Here is an 18,784-nt window from a genome sequence, read left to right as displayed (position 1 = left end):
TTTTTCTTTTCTTTTACAAAAGATTGCATTCTCTATGAATCAAATCCACTCAATCACAGAATCTCTCTCTCTCTCTCTCTCTGAAGCATGCACAGACACTCACACACACACACACACACACACACATTAAAAAAAAAAATGATGTGTTAGTACTTGTTTTTTTTTAAATTATAAGGAATATAAAAAGGCAGACAGGGGAAGTAAGTAACTGAGGCGTGTATTTTCTGGTTTTTTTTTTGACAATAAATAAGAAAAATAAAATCATACACATAATAAATATAAAATATATATATACATTCCGGTCATGGTGGCCGATAGCTTGTCTTAAATATCATTGTAAGAAAATTGAATGACAATCAAAGATGATGTTAGGGGAATGCGATTGACACCGATTCTGACCCCAAGTACTGGGGAGGTTCACATATATCAAACAGTGTATCCAAAGATTCGATGATTTTTAGCGGGTAAAAAAATTCAGATATTATACAGCTTATAAATCCAATCATAAATAGTTATGATGTTCGGATACTACTCACATAATGTGTTGGTCCTCGCAATTATTATTCAGTCACAAAACAAATGCATTATTCTCTCAAAAAGAAAATTACAAGCATTTCTTGTACAGTAGGAATTGCCAAAAAGATAGGTCCGTTCATTTAGAATTTGTGTTATCCATTGGCTTCAGTGTAATCAGTACACTTGTAATATGATTTGAGTTTTGAATGCCAAAGCCATTATCAACTAATATACTAAGCATCTGATACGTGAGAAAACAAGCAAACAAGCGAAATAACAAAATAAACCCGTTTTTATGCAATGTACATACAAAACATTGTGTAGATCTGTGAACTACATTTTTTTACGAATCATAATCCCGAAAACCTTTCCTGAATATTTTTTATTTTTTATTTAACTCCCTCGAGTTCATCATGAATGAAAATAGAACAAATTCGTTTCGAATGCCTAATTATGTAAACACTTGAAGAGTTAAAATGACTTTTTTTTTCATCATCCCTGCATATTTTGAAAACCTGCGCAAAATAAAATTTGTCATTACTCTAAGTATTTATTACAACCTTCAATATTAAAACGTATTGAATTTTTGAAATATTGTGCGCGACAAGAGAACAAAAGATTCTCAAAATTTATAAGCTAAATTGTTAAAATCAAAGAAAAAAAAAATCCCATTGAAAAAAAAAAAAAACAACCTTAAAACGTTTTAAAAAATGACTCATGTATTTATGCTAGTGGGGACAGTTGAAATGTCTTTAACTCCGTAGCTAGAGTGAATTATTGTCATTGTGGGAGTAGGTGCATCCTGACCGAGAATGGAACCACTACAGGAAGTGATAGCATACGTTGTTGCAGTTGGGTCGTTTTCTAATCCCCGCCCGGCTTGCATCTCTGTGTCCTCGAGGGTGTCCATCCCTGCCCCTTCTCGGAGTAATTTTTCTTTCATGTTGCGAGACCTATACTGTCTTCCAACAGTCCTGCCAGTGTTGAGCGAGATGGACTCTGGGCTGAACCGTGCACCAAACAGTCTAATTCTGGAGAGAGGAATGCAATACATGTAAAGACAGTTCAATTTGCACAAGAGGTGATTTTTATAAAAATTAAGTCACATTTTTTTTTAATTAAAAAAAATAATTATTTATTATTATTTTTTTTTTCATAGCGCCCTGAGCACCTTTGAGTGGAAGTGTGCGCTTTATAAATGCTTAATTATTATTATTATTATTATTATTATTATTATTATAGACTTAAAATGGACAGCGTAATGGAACTATGATGGTGTATTGACCTTCATTATGTAGATAAAATTTTGAAGAATAATTCATAATTGCATTCATACCATAATTTTGTCATAAAAAATTGATCAAAAAGCCACTTCCCTCTAAATCAATTTTAGACAGTAAACGATTTGTAACCATTAGATACTTATGCACATCTCACACACACACACACACACACACAGAGAAAGAGAGAGAGAGAGAGAGAGAGAGAGAGAGAGAAAGAGAGAGAGAGAGAGAGAGAGAGAGAGAGAGAGAGAGAGAGAGAGAGAGAGAGAGTGATAGAGAGAAAGAGAGAGCTTTAGAAACATTCAAATTTCAATCCTATTGGGCAATGAATTAAAAAAAAAACAAAAAAAACAACAACAAAAAACAAACTGTATAGGCAGAAATGAGAAAAAAAAAAGGTAAGTTAAAAACATGGGCATGTAGCTGACAACCTGTAGAGACTGTCTATGATAAAAATATTGAATATCTAACCTGAGAACGATGTAGACAATCACCAAAGACAACAACGAGACCAAATCCATCGTAATCCACAAAGCTTTGTACTGCTCACTTGACTGGCAGTGTGGAAAAAGAAAAGAGAATATATGCAAATATAAAAGAGTTAAAATCTTAAAATCGGGGATGCCAAATTGTTCTTGAAAAAAAACCCCCAAAAAAATCTTGAGTTGAGCATCACATCTTACTTAGGGTGAACCTTGTAAATGAGCAAACAAAAAACATCTCTATTAAACTCTTCTCTTTCTTTTACAAGTGTACAGGGACTTTGTTGCTTCAATTCCTATAATGTTATTATCTCTGTCTTGAGAAGGACCTTCAGTGGCCTTCTTGGAGACAGGAAAAGCTGCGAGGTGCAAAAAAATCCCTAGAAAAAAAACAGAACATTTGGCATCCCTGTATAATGGGTATTTGGTTTAAATACTGTACGCAAAATACTGTGTATATACCATCACGCACATCATGCAAATGTATGTAATTACATGGAAAATATATGAAAGCCAGTAAGAAACAGCACTATGTTAAAGTTAACTGAAACAAGCGATTATTTACCAATTTCATTTAACTCCCTATGGAGCATAGGCCATCTACTTTTTCTCCATATAACTCTCAACTCTTTCCTGGGCCATCCTCGTTAGTTTTAAGCAAGTAACCAGTTTTAACACTTGCCAAGGCATTGAGGAGCGAAAAAAGCGAAAAAAAAAAAAATTGAAAAAAAATTCTCACCAGTCTCCAAACAGGGTCCCTGTATTCCATCATCTGAGATACCTGGTAAGTGGCAACAAAATCCACAGACAGGAAATGGAAGTATGACATCATCCAGTCAGTGTTGACAGCACCAACAACTACGGTAACGTTTCTATCCCGATAATGCCTGCAAAAGAAATTAAAATATTGTTATCACTAAACTCTTGAGTGTGTTAAATGAAAAAAAATATTTTAAAAATGAATATAAAAGAATGTAGCTGCACATTGCTGTTTTTGTTGTCCTTGTTCTTGGATACAACAAGTATTGCCAAAAAAAGTATTACATATTTCGCTCTTTTCTTTTTAATTCTTCACAGGATCATAGGCAGAGAGAAAGAGAAAGAGAGAGAGAGAGAGAGAGAGAGAGAGAGAGAGAGAGAGAGAGAAGGGGGGGGGGGGGGGGGTTGAGAGAGTGCTGAAACAAGCAGAATCAACAAACCTTATTGTATCCTTATCTGCTTCATCATATTCTAAATAAATGGCCAATTGCGTATTTGTGAATGTAGCGTCTGTCATCTGTCGGAAATATTTGTCCCCAGAGCTTCTCCAGTAGATCTTGAAATAAAAAGAGGAAAAAAAAAAAAGGGTATGAACATCTTTGAAGACGATGAAACAAAACAAAACAAAATTTGAAAACGATCAGTAAAAGTTTTATAATAATATGATTAATGGTAAATAAATTTTGGCTTGTTTATCTCTCTCTCTTTACCAACTGTTTTCAGGATTTTTCTCAAAATGCCATACTTACCCAACACAAAAATTGATTCCTTTCTACACTAAAAATCAAAAGCAACAAGTACATACTTTACATTTGTTTGTTCAGCAAGACCTACTTTACAAAACCGCATTAGTTTTTATAGCTATGACAAAGAATTTTCTTCATCAATGTACAGAACAAATTTGAATAAGAAAAATGCTCATTAAATTGTAATGAATGAGATGATTTTCCTATAGTTGATAAGGCGGAGAGGGTTCCAATTTTGAAAACTGCGTATATTAAATGGAGTGCGCCACTGTGTGGAGATTCTAAAAATACTTGTCCAAAACACACAATTAGTAAGTGTGTTTCATAAACTATGACCATCTCCTCTGACCAAAGCCTCTTTTCACAGCTTGGAAACTTCTAGTTCAACACTCAATCTCATTAAAAGTTTGGAATTTCTTTCCTCTTGTTCTTCTTTAAGGAGTCGTATTCCTGTCGTATCCAAATTGAAAGAAGTTTATAATTGGATTTAGTAGTCTGATGTCACGCCGCCCGGCAACGGCGGCCATCTTGGTTCTAAACAAAGAAAATCATTACTTTTTATTCTTCATGCTGGCTAGAACTTTTCATATGCCTTGTGATCAGAATGTGTAAAAGTCAAAATATGATCAAATTTATGGGTTTTTTCCCTCTGGATACCCTTTTATGCTCGCCGGAGAAATATTTCATACGGCGTCCACCATAGTTCCGATAGTTTAGAGCCAGTGTTACTAAGTTACCATGCGTTACGACTGTTGAAGAGTATTATAAAAAATTCTCCCTGTTTACCGTGGTGCCATTCCAGGAGGATTCCTTCAGTGTTTCATTGACGAGGAAATATTTATCCTTGATGGACAGTGAATGGGATTTGGGCAGCGACGCCTCTGAGGCAAATACAGTTGGGGGAGGTTGAGGGGACTTGCTGAGCAAGATTAAAAACTCTTCTAAAGTCAGGATAGGAGCGGACTTGATGCTGGCAATTTCCTCTTTGGTCAACTCGTCAGCATTTCTGAATGGGTCGTGCTGGAAAAATAGAGAAGAGGCATGTTGTTATTTTTTGGTTCATTAACTGCAGTTACAAACAAATTTACCAATCTATTATAAAATACAAAAGTTTGACAGCGATATTTATCCATTTAGTTTAAAAGTAATTGAAAGAGAACAGAGAAAAAGCAGACATATATTTCAGGAATTGGTGAGAAGAGACATAAAGTAGTCCTTCAGAGCCAAAGGGCCCAAGCAGCCTGAGTTTATCCCGGTTTCTATAGTATGAAATGGACAATAGAAATTGTTTGCCACCCTTTGGATAGGATGCTATTTTATCGCAAAGTACTTCCCACCAGATCTTACAGAGCCAGCTACCCAATCACTGCTGGGTGGACAGAGGGGTCAGAAAAAAAAAAACAAAACAAGACTGCATCTGGGATCGACTTGGTCCCTTTGCGTGTGAAGCGAGTGCTCTACCAACTGAACTATCATGACCCTCAGACGAGACTTGTAACAAAGTATAAACAATGTCTCTACATAAAGCGTTTGTAGGATTTACTTCAGACAGTTATCAAAGCCTGCAATTTTTTTGTTTTCTTAAGTAAAACAAATCATATTGAAAATAATAAATTGTAAAGTTCATAAAAAAGAAAAGCTTTTTTAAAAACAACATTATTCAAATATAAACAGATCTGCATCACTTCAGCTCCATTGAGTTACTTTGTTTTTCTACAAGACTTTAGTCACAATCTTCTTAACCTTCCATTTGCCTATTTCTTTCGTCTCTAATTTTTTTTTCTGAGTTCATCACCATTCTCTAAAAACTTAACACTATTGCTTCTAGTGGACAACATGAATTTAACAAGCAAAATTGTAAGGCACAATCAAGAATCCATACTCACATGGATGTACCAATGACCGTGTGTCAAATTCTTTATCTCAGCCATAGTGAAGTACATCGGATTGAGGCCTTTATCTTTGTCAGTCAACCTTGACCTTGCATCTGTCCAGGGATCAAGTGAGGATTCCCCAAATATAAATGGCACACCATCTGAACTGTAAGGGATATTTAAAAAAGGATTATGAGAGATGCCTTTTGTAGTCCTATTATAGCCCATGGAGCCATCGAGCCGGAGTTTATCCAGGTTTCTATAGCATGACATGGACAACAGCCATTATTGCTTGCTACCCTTTGGATAGGACACTAGTCTACAGCAAAGTACTTTCTACCAGATCGAACAGACACAGCTATCCAATCACTGATGGGTGGATAGGGGGATCGGAAAAAAATCTTGGCATCACACAGGATCGATCTTGGCCTCTTTGCATGTGAAGTAAGTGCTCTACCAACTGAGCTATCTGTACTCCTGAGAGATGGCATAAAGGGGACAAAAACATTGTGAAAGATAGCTATTTCATGTCATAAAAGGGAGAAAATGTGCAATATAGCCTATTTCCATAATCCTACTGACTAAAAAAAAATGACAGCTAATTGGTGGCCAACAGCTATCAACAAAACCTGACAAATTAGGGAGCATGCACTGGTGAATGATACATATCTAAAAAAGCGTCTATGAAAGCAAGAAAAAAAAAATACAGTGTCACTGTTTCATACACACGTTTTCAGATTGGAATCTTTATCCAGATTCTATGAATTCAAAATCCCTTGAAAGATAGACCTATCATTATATTGATTTATGTAGATAGAATATACTGATATAACCCAAAAATTGACAGAAATTCTTACCTAAACTGTACAGTAACACAAATTCCTGTAACTCTTTCTGTGATGGATTTCTTGAAGGCAACTTCGGAGTTGATGGGAGCTTCCTACAAGTATTACAAAATAATGCAAAACATACGTTTAAAAGTTTTGATACATAATAAGTATTTAGTTTTTAAAAATTTCTTTTCATAAAATATTAACATTGAAAAAAAATCTAACAGATTTTACTTTACTACGGATTGATAAACAATTATAATTGTTCCCTTTTATTATTCTAAATTACTACTGGACTCACATTTTGCAATGAGCACTGTCTTCAACATAACTTCATTGGAACAGCGTAATGATAAAACTACTAAATCCAATGTAAAAGATAAAAATTAATCTCATGAAATTACAACCCCTCTAAGAATTCAGTCATATAATAACTTTTACAAAATCAATGGAGAGTATAATATAGAAAATAAACAAAACAACCCAACATTAGTATATGTTATAGAAAAACATTACTACTACAATACAAAAACGACATAAAAGTATACTAATACAGTTTTATAACTGGGATATCAAATGCAAAATTTGAAGAAGAAAAAAAGGTGTCACTAAATGTGTTAAACTTCAACAGGCATTATAATCAATGTTAAGCAATAGAATAAAATTAAGGGAATAAAAATGACTCGTGTAAAAAATACAACACAAAGTAAACGACGTTTCTGCCTTTAGCATTCAGGTAAACGTAGATAAGAAAAGGAAATATATTATATTACATTTGCATAACGATTAGTAAATGAGAAAAAGAGGGGAAGAAAAGAAAACATTTTGACCAATGTTAAGCAGAATTTAAGAAAACATTAATTACTCACATTAGCAGAGCCACCAAGAGCAATGACCCTCGGCCTTGGTGGTGTTGATTCGGCTACCAAAGGACTGTCTATAGCAAGGGGAGCGAAATACAAACACAACATGATCACAGCTACGCTTCCAAGTGCCAACCACTTGCCCACTGGTAGGAAGAATATGGAAAACGATAAAAATAGGTGAATTTTTATAATGCCTTTCAGGAAATCTTCATATTTGGAGATAGTTTCACACACGACTTATGATAAACCTTCTAAAACAGAACATAATACATGCTGAGAAGAAAGTTATCTTAATACTCATAATGTGGCTTGATCTGTAGAGAGGGTTCGAATGGCTCAGTTGTAGAGCACTTGCTTCACCCACAAAGGGACCGGAATTGATCCTTGTCGGATGCAATAGAGATCTTTCAAATGTCTGCCCAAAAGTGATTGGGTAGCAGGGTCTGTTTGATCTCATGAAAAGTACTTTCAAAATGGTAGCAAGCAATTGCTGTCCATTTAATGCAAAAGACTGGAATAAACTCCGGCTCCATGTACCTTCCAGCTCTGAAGGACTACTTTACTATATCAGCAGACACAGATGTAAAAGTGGTAAAACATAATGTTAGGTTATAGTAAAATCAACCATGCCTGAAATTGGTTAAACATTGATTATCAAAATGAAATACAGAGCCACCAAATCTTGAAAATCTTATGACCAAAAACCCCATGAAAGATTAAAATTGGTGATAAGAATTAATTTAACAAATTGAAAATCTGAACAAGTTAGTTTGTAAACTGTCAAGAATTATTGTTACTTGCAGAAAGGATGTGTCAAATATTTCTCGGCCATCTATCAGGTTTTAAAGTGATGTACTTATGTTTTTATTATTGACCGAAGCTGTTATATTCATTTTTATTTATCACCTTTTACAATCCACAGCTGCTAGCAGCATAGTTTCACTAAGAGTTATTTTCGTGTATCATGATAAAAAAACACCCCAAAATGATCTTTAAACATAGATCCACTTACATCGCCAAGAGGTCAGCAGCCATTGTCGTATAAGTATAAAACACACAAGAGTCACCACAACCAGGACACCCAAGTCTAAAAATGGACCTGTGACCTGAATGAGGCAGTGAAGATTGAAACCAAATATTAAAATATACAAAAAAGTAAAAAGCATAGATGTCTAATGATAATAATAATAATAATAATAATAATAATAATAATAATAATAATAATAATAATAATAATAATAATAATAATAATAATAAATATACCGCAATCTTGTAAGCATAACCAAAATGAGACCTAGCTCTATCTGATAACTGGCCCATTTAGTAGCCAAAAATATTGAAGCATTTTATCATGATTGATTTCACGGATTATTTTAAGTGACATTTGGTCCATCTAATGATATAAATAACATTATATTATAGCATGTATTTTATAAAGCAATTGAAATAATCAGTGGTTTTGGGATAAATCATACATATGATTGTATAACCATTCACAACTGTGTACTGTGTCGATACTTTTTTGTTGATATGATTAGATAATGAAACATGTTGTTAATCGTGAAACCAAATACATTTATTCATAGTGAACTCCATAAAAAAAAATTGTGCATAGTTATGGGTTAAACCAACTATATCAAAAGATAAAACATACAAAAAAAAAAAAGCAAATAAAAAAAAACAAACCCAAAAGACAAACAAAATGAGTAAAAAATAACGATTTGGTGTTGAATTGCCACAAATGTAACGAATTGAAAATGAAATGAATATGTTTATGTTGTGTATATCGCACGCGTGAAAGAAAGAGAGGAAGAGAGAGAGGAGAGAGAGAGAGAGAGAGAGAGAGAGAGAGAGAGAGAGAGAGGAGAGAGATAAGTAGGAGTGAAATATCTGTTCAATATGTTACAAGTGTAACTAAATGACAAATTGCCATATTTATGGACAATAAAGATCTATTATCATTATAACATAATACTTAATAAAATACAAATAATAAAATAAATCCTCAATTAATAATGATAAAAAATAGCATTTATCCAGCGCTCAAGGCTAAATTACCTTTAAGGATAACCCAAATAACGGCCACCACTGGTAATGGAAGGTGCACAGCAGGATGACAACTGTAGTGCAGCCCAGTGTAGAAATGAAAGATACGAGTAGGTGTAAGGGATGGATGTACAGCTGGAAGCCATGATGGATGTGGAATAGGCACAGAATCTGGAGAAGAGATGTATATGATGTCAACATGGCGTCCAAATATTGAAAGAAAAAAGGCAGAAAATAAAAACAAAGGACACACCAAACTTCATGAAGACAAAAACAGGGATGAACATTTCAGATTATTCAAATACAAAATGTTTGACGGTGAAAAAATAAAAAAAAAAATAAATTTTTTTTTAATAAATTTATAATCCTACAACATGCGACAGTGAGATAGTGACACAATGTTGCTATTTAATGTTGAAAAAATAAAACATGTGGAGTTCGAAAGTTGAAAGAATATGACTGGTCAAGGGCAAAGGGTGTCCCTATAGCTCAGTTGGTAGAGCACTCGCTTTACACAAAATTGTGCCTAATCCAGATACTAGTACTTCTAAATATAAATGAAATAAAGCACCACTAAAGAACAACCCCCCCCCCCCCAAAAAAAAAAAAAAAAAAAAAAACAACCCAAAAAACAAAAACAAAAAAAAACAAAACAATTCTTTTTCAATTTAAACCCAACTATCTATCTGGAGATAAGTTTCATATCAAGACCACCCCTACCTCTCCTTCCAAAAACAATAAACAAACAAAAAAAAAAATAGAAAGAAAAGAACGAAAAAAATAAACCCAGCAGCAAATCAAAATGTTAATGGTGGAAAACTAAGTATGAAAAAACAAACACCCCCCCCCCCCTCCCCCCAAAAAAAGAAAAAAAAAACAAAACAAAACAAGATAACTACTTACAAACACGATGGCATGATATGAAAATAAAAAGCATATGAGAATAAGACCCAGAAGGTAAAATGAAACATCCCATTCAAGGGTTCGTGTTGTGGCTCTGAGGAATGAAGAGAAAGAGAGAAAAACATCAAAGGTGATATCAATGTAATCTGTTTCAAGATATAGAAAACTATCAATTTAACACTGAAAAAAGATTATAATGCTGAAAAAGTGATTGCAATGTCTCATCCTTTGTGAAAGCCAATGAAAAAAACACTTATGATATTACAAATTGTTGTGACAGAGTGAATACAATGTCTCAACTCTTGTGAAAGCCAATAAAAAGTGACCGTTATCTATGAGTAAATGGATAATAGCAGTCAGCAAAAATGCCATTCAGGTATTATGTCACAGTGAGCTAGATGGAGAAAAGTGAATTTAACGTTAAAGTGACCAGACAGATGACAATTAAAAAAACAAACAATTTCATTCAGAATTTATATTCTTACCTCTAAATAAAACAAAAATGTTCGTAGTCTCATATTTTTGGCTATAAATTCAATTCAAACAAACTTAATCATCCCAATATGTTTTGAGGGGATGAGGTCACATATAACTTTATATTTCTGTCGTGATGCACCATGCCTTTGTCTCTGCTTACATGTGAAAAACAATAAATGGCCACCGTTGCTTATGACTGACTAGAAAGGATTTCATGCATTTTTGTAGTCTGAGATTGTCAGGAGGCCATTATTGTGAAAATTATCCCAGTCGGTTCAGGAGATAATCAGTACTTGATGATAGGCAGGGATGGATACTGTGAAGGCGCTCATACATCAATAGATGTTTCAGCAAATTTTACTTTAAGAAAAGAAACATAGGTTTTTATAAAATAAATATCGCTCTTTTTAAGAGTTTTGAAGGCCAATCTACATGTCAAACACTGACAAGATAATCTATATTAAAGATCAAACTTATCTTATTCAAAATAGAGAAATAAATCAAAATGAGACTGTTACAATGTCCACTGATAATCTCTCATCCTTGAATTGTTAAAAAATTATTGCGCTTAGATCTAAACTTAAGAATTAATTACAAATATCAAACAAATGAGGTGAACTTTTCTCTATAAAATCATATTTTAACATATCGCTTTCTAAACATTAATAAAAGGGTATTTGTTTTTTGTTTGTTTGTTGCTTTAGGTCTCTTCCAACACAATTGAGGTTATATGAGAGACCGCTGAAACAAAAAAAAAACAAGCAATCTAACAAAAATAGTACAAATGTAAATCAAAATCATAACCTAAAGATATCATAAGCTAAATTATAAATAACCAAGAACAAACAGGCAGAAGATTTACAGAAAAAAAAATATCCCCTGTCAAAAAAACAATCACAAACCAAAGAAGCAGGATAGGCAAGTAAAGAGAAGAAGAAACGACATCACTATCGGATCGTACACCCATGCGAACATCATAGGTATATGATTCAAGGTTGATGCTCCCATCCAACCACCCGCCATAACCTAAAGATATATCATAAGCTAAATTATAAATAACCAAGAACAAACAGGCAGAAGATTTACAGAAAAAAAAATATCCCCTGTCAAAAAAACAATCACAAACCAAAGAAGCAGGATAGGCAAGTAAAGAGAAGAAGAAACGACATCACTATCGGATCGTACACTCATGCGAACATCATAGGTATATGATTCAAGGGTGATGCTCCCATCCAACCACCCGCTAAAAGGGTATTTGGAATTCATTGATGTTAATTTACAACAATAACAACACTTGTGTCAAAAAACACAAGATTAATAGTTTAAAGTTGAAAGATACCTACATTGTATAATAATCATTGTGCAAGACCATCCAAACATAAAATATTAAACAGGTGTACAGGAATGATGCTAAAGCGATGCCGGTTCCCAACAGATTCCACTGAAAGCAATAAAAGAAAGAGAAAAAAAAGGCAAGATTTTATTCATACATTTTACCAATTACAATTCTATACCAAGATGTCAAGAAGTAATTCAGATGGAAAAATATTAAAATATTAAAATATTATAACATTAAAGAAATGCAAAAATGGAAAATAGAAAGTGTGGTAGTTGCATAGTAATAATGATGTTGTGAGTGTTGGTGATAATGACAGATGTTTCATAAAATGAATTTAAAACCATTGTAACAAATAATCGTGCAGCCTTTTATTGCCCCCGTGGCATGATATTTGGTTTCTGCTGCGGATAGTGCAAAGTAGACACCCATATTCTTATTCCTCACCACAATCAGTTGTGAAATGAGCACTCGACAAGTGAGAGCAAAAGAAAATTGTAATGTCTCGTCCCACATGCTCATTGTTGCAGTAGGCCTGGGACCCCTTCTAAAGAGCTTTGAGCACATTTAGCCAAAATATAACAGTATTGGTAAAGCTCATTTTTTTTTTTGCCTTAAAAAAAAAAAGTGACCTACTTTTCCGTTGGCTTCCTTTGACTGCTTGTATCTGTGCCATTTGCAGCCAAGCAGACCCGTGATGAGTACCAAGAAATAGTTATGGCGATAATTCTGAGGTCGTGAAGAAAGCGATTTCAGCTTCTCCATGACTGCTTTCTGCTTCGAATGAGGACTGCATCAATCTATTCACTCTTTCCCGGATTTCTAGATGTATTTTTCACTGCACTCTATGACACTTTCCAGAATCAAGAAGTTAAAAAAGGTATAACTTTTTTTTGCTCTCTCTTATTCAGAGATAATTTTAATGTTATGAAATGTAGAAATTTAAAAATTAATATTCCATTTCTTAAAGCTGAATTAAATAGGTTTCTTATCATTTCCTTGGTGTCATGATGTAACCTAAAGAGTAATTGAAGTGATGTAGCCACAGTTGCAAGCCACTTTATCGTTAATATATCGTGAATGTTAGAACCTGAAATGAAATAACCATAGAAAAAAAAGTAAATAAATTAAGAAATAAAAACACTGACTAATGTCCTGCCTCAAAAAACAAACAAACAAACAAACAAACAAAAAGGAAAGGTTTCATGACAACTGTAAAGCCTGCCATCAATTAAAAGAAAATGAAATTAAATCATTTATCATAAGCCAACGATAGACAATGTCAGATACATTATGTTTTATAATGCTTATTATAACACCGCTCTACCCTTCGTTTTAGTAAATAAACCAGTAAAAAATAATGCATATTGACCGCTTAACTTTACATCGCATTGAACTGAACTTGTATTGAGTTGAGTCACTATAATTTGTTACGTTACTTAAAAATAATAAAAACAAAGGGAAGTAATACGCAACAGTGTGATGATTTTTGTTGTTGACAATTTAAATTAAACTAACATCTACTTCTAATCTCGATTTACTTGAAAATTATATTTACTCTTCTGATATTTTCATATTTACTGACTTTAAAAATGATTTTTTTGGGAAATTGTACAATTGTGGTGTTATAACACAGTTATTGAATATTTCGTAACCACAAACAAAGCCCTCCCAAGGTCAGGCTCATCCCTCAGACAGAAATTCCAACAAAAGGTCAAAAACTGTATAGTATGAAAACAGACACCAAGAGTTGACATTCTTTTTCTTAACTTCACTGCACAAAAAATTATATTTAGACTTGTCCAAAAAATAAATAAAATTTTTTTTTGCATACAATAGAAACAATACGGAAGGGTGCACAACCAAACTCCTCAGACAGTCTCGGAATGTAAACAATCGCAAATAGCGCTAAGCTAAGCAAACTACACGGTATTACCATAGAGTTTTTGCGTTTAAGTAAAATATTCACTCTAGTTTTACCATTAACGTTTTTACAATCTGAGTGAGCGAATCTAGTGAGAACTGGTCACATAACTAGCTGTCAAGAAACAAAAGCAGAGGGCAGAGTGATGTCAACTTCATTCTATTATTTGTAAACAATCATCTATATTTGTCCGAGCTGCTTGAAGGTGTGTCACAAATCCCATTTTTATTGCCTTCTTGAAACCCATGTGGTAATGCATTCGTAAAGTATCCTACACCACCTACAGTCAGGTTATCAGTCCTGTCAAGTGGATTAAGTTAAGTGTCTTATCCAAGGAAACAGCAATGGGGCCAGTGCTGCCAACCTCGTCAATTAAAAAGTGAACAATGGAGAGCAAAAACAAGTAAAATTCATATCGCATTTCTGATGAAATAACTGCAACATCATCAGCAGAGCGATTATTCAGACTCAGGGTTTTCTCAGATGTTATACAAATACAAGGAATATCAAACAGCATAACTAAAATTGCAATTTGAATTACGGTATCTAGTTAGTCCCATGATCCATGGTAGTGGTACTGATACAAATAAGAACAGATTGAACAATTTACAATGTAGAGAATACATTCATTACTAATTCAACGTAGTAAGAGCAGACAAAAAATTCCTACCTGGTGAATGTAATGTGAACAACGATAAAATAAACTTTTCACAGCAGAGTGCAGGGTGACATTAGGGTGTGTAAAACTAAAGGCTAATAAACATTGAGTATTATATAGAAGCCAGAAGGCCTGCACTATATTGACGATAGAGGATACTAATAATCAGTGAAAATTAAAAATAGAATAGGAAGACTGGTGAGGTGACTCCGAGAATATAAAAAAGAGCTAAGACGTAGAGGTAATAACGATGAAAGTTTCCAGTGGCACCATTGCCCGAACAAATGTTGACCTTGCTAGAAGCATTGGGCTCGGTAGAGTTTCGCGAAATTCTAAGTAGACGTCGAGTTGTCGGGCCCAGCAATAAAATAAGATTACCAGCTTTTCATTTTCAGTCAGTCAGTTATTTGTTAAAATCTTGCACTGAACTTACTTGAAGTTGAAGTGAACACTTTACATTGCCTCCATTACGATACGTGTCTAAACACTTACTTACTCTTATTACAATGCATTACGAAATCTTGAAATTTCCAGACTCTGTGTTTAGTTTTATTTATTATCAGTTGTTTACATGGGAGTTGTGGGTGACTCGAAATCATCAGTGACAGTGTGTGTCCACGGCCTAACTTCGGATTCAGATTGGGAGGAGTCGAACTAAGTTTAAGAATTCAATCATAGGTCCAATGATGAATTAAAGAACACAGTGGTATCTATAGATGAATATTGACAAAGTTATGAATAAATCAATGTGTAAGAATATGGTCATTCACCTGTGAAAATGAGTAAAGTCGGGTGGGAGAGGAATGCCAAAGTTACTCAACTCAGCTATTTATTGACAAATTCTAACTGTGACGTCACGACAGTTTGCCTTTTTAGTGTTCCATGGGACCCAGGTCAGAGGTCAGAAGTAAAAAAATTTTTTATTCTCTATTGTCTTCTGGCACTTTTCTACTCACTTCATATCTTGTTGTTACCAACATAAGTGCCTGCTCCACTCACTTTTCTGAATTAAAAATTCACCCCATACACCGGAGCATACTCAATGTCTCAATCGTTTCTATGTTATATGTTTGTGATGAGAATATTGGCTATTAAGCTTAACTGCTGGTCAAAATTATTTCGCGATGGTGGTGAACGAATCGGCGATCTCAAGAAGTGGGTGAATTTTTAATTCAGAAAAGTGAGTGGAGCAGGCACTTATGTTGGTAACAACAAGATATGAAGTGAGTAGAAAAGTGCCAGAAGACAATAGAGAATAATTTTTTTTTTTTTTTTTTTCGCGGCGGTGGTGGGGTTTGAACCTGCGACCTTATTGGTACGACAACTCCGCCTGGCAGGTGAGAGCGTGGCTCTACCGTGTGAGCTATCCACGAACACAAAATATTCGTTTCAAACCCAAAGTCATTTCTAGATCCCTCTCTCACCCACTTCTTGAGATCGCCGATTCGTTCAAATTATTCTCTATTGTCTTCTGGCACTTTTCTACTCACTTCATATCTTGTTGTTACCAACATAAGTGCCTGCTCCACTCACTTTTCTGAATTAAAAATTCACCCCATACACCGGAGCATACTCAATGTCTCAATCGTTTCTATGTTATATGTTTGTGATGAGAATATTGGCTATTAAGCTTAACTGCTGGTCAAAATTACTTCGCGATGGTGGTGAACGAATCGGCGATCTCAAGAAGTGGGTGAGAGAGGGATCTAGAAATGACTTTGGGTTTGAAACGAATATTTTGTGTTCGTGGATAGCTCACACGGTAGAGCCACGCTCTCACCTGCCAGGCGGAGTTGTCGTACCAATAAGGTCGCAGGTTCAAACCCCACCACCGCCGCGAAAAAAAAAAAAAAAAAATTATTCTCTATTGTCTTCTGGCACTTTTCTACTCACTTCATATCTTGTTGTTACCAACATAAGTGCCTGCTCCACTCACTTTTCTGAATTAAAAATTCACCCCATACACCGGAGCATACTCAATGTCTCAATCGTTTCTATGTTATATGTTTGTGATGAGAATATTGGCTATTAAGCTTAACTGCTGGTCAAAATTACTTCGCGATGGTGGTGAACGAATCGGCGATCTCAAGAAGTGGGTGAGAGAGGGATCTAGAAATGACTTTGGGTTTGAAACGAATATTTTGTGTTCGTGGATAGCTCACACGGTAGAGCCACGCTCTCACCTGCCAGGCGGAGTTGTCGTACCAATAAGGTCGCAGGTTCAAACCCCACCACCGCCGCGAAAAAAAAAAAAAAAAAAAAAAAAAAAAATTATTCTCTATTGTCTTCTGGCACTTTTCTACTCACTTCATATCTTGTGTTACCAACATAAGTGCCTGCTCCATCACTTTTCTGAATAAAATTCACCCATACACCGGAGCATACTCAATGTCTCAATCGTTTCTATGTTATATGTTTGTGATGAGAATATGGCTATTAGCTTAACTGCTGGTCAAAATTACTTCGCGATGGTGGTGAAGAATCGGCGATCTCAAGAAGTGGGTGAGAGAGGGATCTAGAAATGACTTGGGTTTGAAACGATATTTTGTTTCGTGGATAGCTCACACCGTAGAGCACGCTCTCACTGCAGGCGGGTTGTGTACCATAAGGTCGCAGGTTCAACCCACCACCGCCGCGAAAAAAAAAAAAAAAAAAAATTTTCTTATTGTCTTCTGGCACTTTTCTACTCACTTCATATCTTGTTGTTACCAACATAGTGCCTGCTCCACTCACTTTTCTGAATTAAAATTCACCCATACACGGAGCTACTCAATGTCTCAATCGTTTCTATGTTATATGTTTGTGATGAGAATATTGGCTATTAAGCTTAACTGCTGGTCAAAATTACTTCGCGATGGTGGTGAACGAATCGGCGATTCAAGAAGTGGGTGAGAGGGATCTAGAATGACTTTGGTTTGAAACGAATTTTTGTGTTCGTGGATAGCTCACACGGTAGAGCACGCTCTCACCTCCAGGCGGAGTTGTCGTACCAATAAGGTCGCAGGTTCAAACCCACACCGCCGCGAAAAAAAAAAAAAAAAAAAAATTATTCTCTATTGTCTTCTGGCACTTTTCTACTCACTTCATATCTTGTTGTTACCAACATAAGTGCCTGCTCCACTCACTTTTCTGAATTAAAATTCACCCATACACCGGAGCATACTCAATGTCTCAATCGTTTCTATGTTTATGTTTGTGATGAGAATATTGGCTATTAAGCTTAACTGCTGGTCAAAATTACTTCGCGATGGTGGTGAACGAATCGGCGATCTCAAGAAGTGGGTGAGAGAGGGATCTAGAAATGACTTTGGGTTTGAAACGAATATTTTGTGTTCGTGGATAGCTCACACGGTAGAGCCACGCTCTCACCTGCCAGGCGGAGTTGTCGTACCAATAAGGTCGCAGGTTCAAACCCCACCACCGCCGCGAAAAAAAAAAAAAAAAAAAAAAAAAAAAAATTATTCTCTATTGTCTTCTGGCACTTTTCTACTCACTTCATATCTTGTTGTTACCAACATAAGTGCCTGTCACTCACTTTTCTGAATTAAAAATTCACCCCATACACCGGAGCATACTCAATGTCTCAATCGTTTCTATGTTATATGTTTGTGATGAGAATATTGGTATTAAGCTTAACTGCTGGTCAAAATTACTTCGCGATGGTGGTGAACGAATCGGCGATCTCAAGAAGTGGGTGAGAGAGGGATCTAGAAATGACTTTGGGTTTGAAACGAATATTTTGTGTTCGTGGATAGTCCACGTAGAGCCACGCTCTCACCTGCCAGGCGGAGTTGTCGTACCAATAGGTCGCAGGTTCAACCCCACCACCGCGCGAAAAAAAAAAAAAAAAAAAATTATTCTCTATGTCTTCTGCATTTTTACTCACTTCATATTTGTTGTTACCAACATAAGTGCTGCTCCACTCACTTTCTGAATTAAAAATTCACCCATACACCGGAGCATACTCAATGTCTCAATCGTTTCTATGTTATATGTTTGTGATGAGAATATTGGCTATTAGCTTAACTGCTGGTCAAAATTACTTCGCGATGGTGGTGAACGAATCGGCGATCTCAAGAAGTGG

General features: G+C 35.1%; 1 protein-coding gene across 1 annotated transcript; it reads right to left on the bottom strand.

Moving 5' to 3' along the window:
• Positions 1 to 15,582, bottom strand: LOC144980519 (glycerophosphodiester phosphodiesterase domain-containing protein 5-like). The gene is made up of 14 exons (XM_078928170.1): positions 15,471 to 15,582; positions 12,755 to 13,208; positions 12,126 to 12,223; positions 10,306 to 10,399; positions 9,415 to 9,573; positions 8,369 to 8,462; positions 7,360 to 7,499; positions 6,518 to 6,600; positions 5,673 to 5,826; positions 4,573 to 4,806; positions 3,481 to 3,596; positions 3,021 to 3,168; positions 2,271 to 2,353; positions 1 to 1,547 (listed from the first exon to the last, which is right to left on the bottom strand). Exons 2-14 carry the CDS (start codon positions 12,881 to 12,883, stop codon positions 1,232 to 1,234), a joined length of 1,848 nt encoding a protein of 615 aa, XP_078784296.1. The 5' UTR covers positions 12,884 to 13,208; positions 15,471 to 15,582; the 3' UTR covers positions 1 to 1,231.
• Positions 15,583 to 18,784: the final 3,202 nt, after the last annotated feature.

Source organism: Berghia stephanieae, chromosome 10 (assembly GCF_034508935.2).
Source record: "Berghia stephanieae isolate SIO BIC M18660-M18661 chromosome 10, UCSD_Bste_1.3, whole genome shotgun sequence".
In the NCBI taxonomy this organism is placed as follows: domain Eukaryota; kingdom Metazoa; phylum Mollusca; class Gastropoda; order Nudibranchia; family Aeolidiidae; genus Berghia; species Berghia stephanieae.
The sequence above is the reverse complement of the archived record's forward strand: the minus strand, read 5'-3'. Positions and strand labels throughout refer to the sequence as shown.

What these genes read in the sequence shown, in the direction of transcription:
- LOC144980519 (XM_078928170.1), bottom strand. Translation starts at nt 12,883, where the DNA reads ATGGAGAAGCTGAAATCGCTTTCTTCACGACCTCAGAATTATCGCCAT. An exon ending in GCTGCTGACCTCTTGGCGAT is followed by an intron (nt 7,500 to 8,368) that starts GTAAGTGGATCT and finishes TCTTCCTACCAG; the next exon opens with TGGGCAAGTGGTTGGCACTT. An exon ending in GGGACCCTGTTTGGAGACTG is followed by an intron (nt 2,354 to 3,020) that starts GTGAGAATTTTT and finishes CCACACTGCCAG; the next exon opens with TCAAGTGAGCAGTACAAAGC.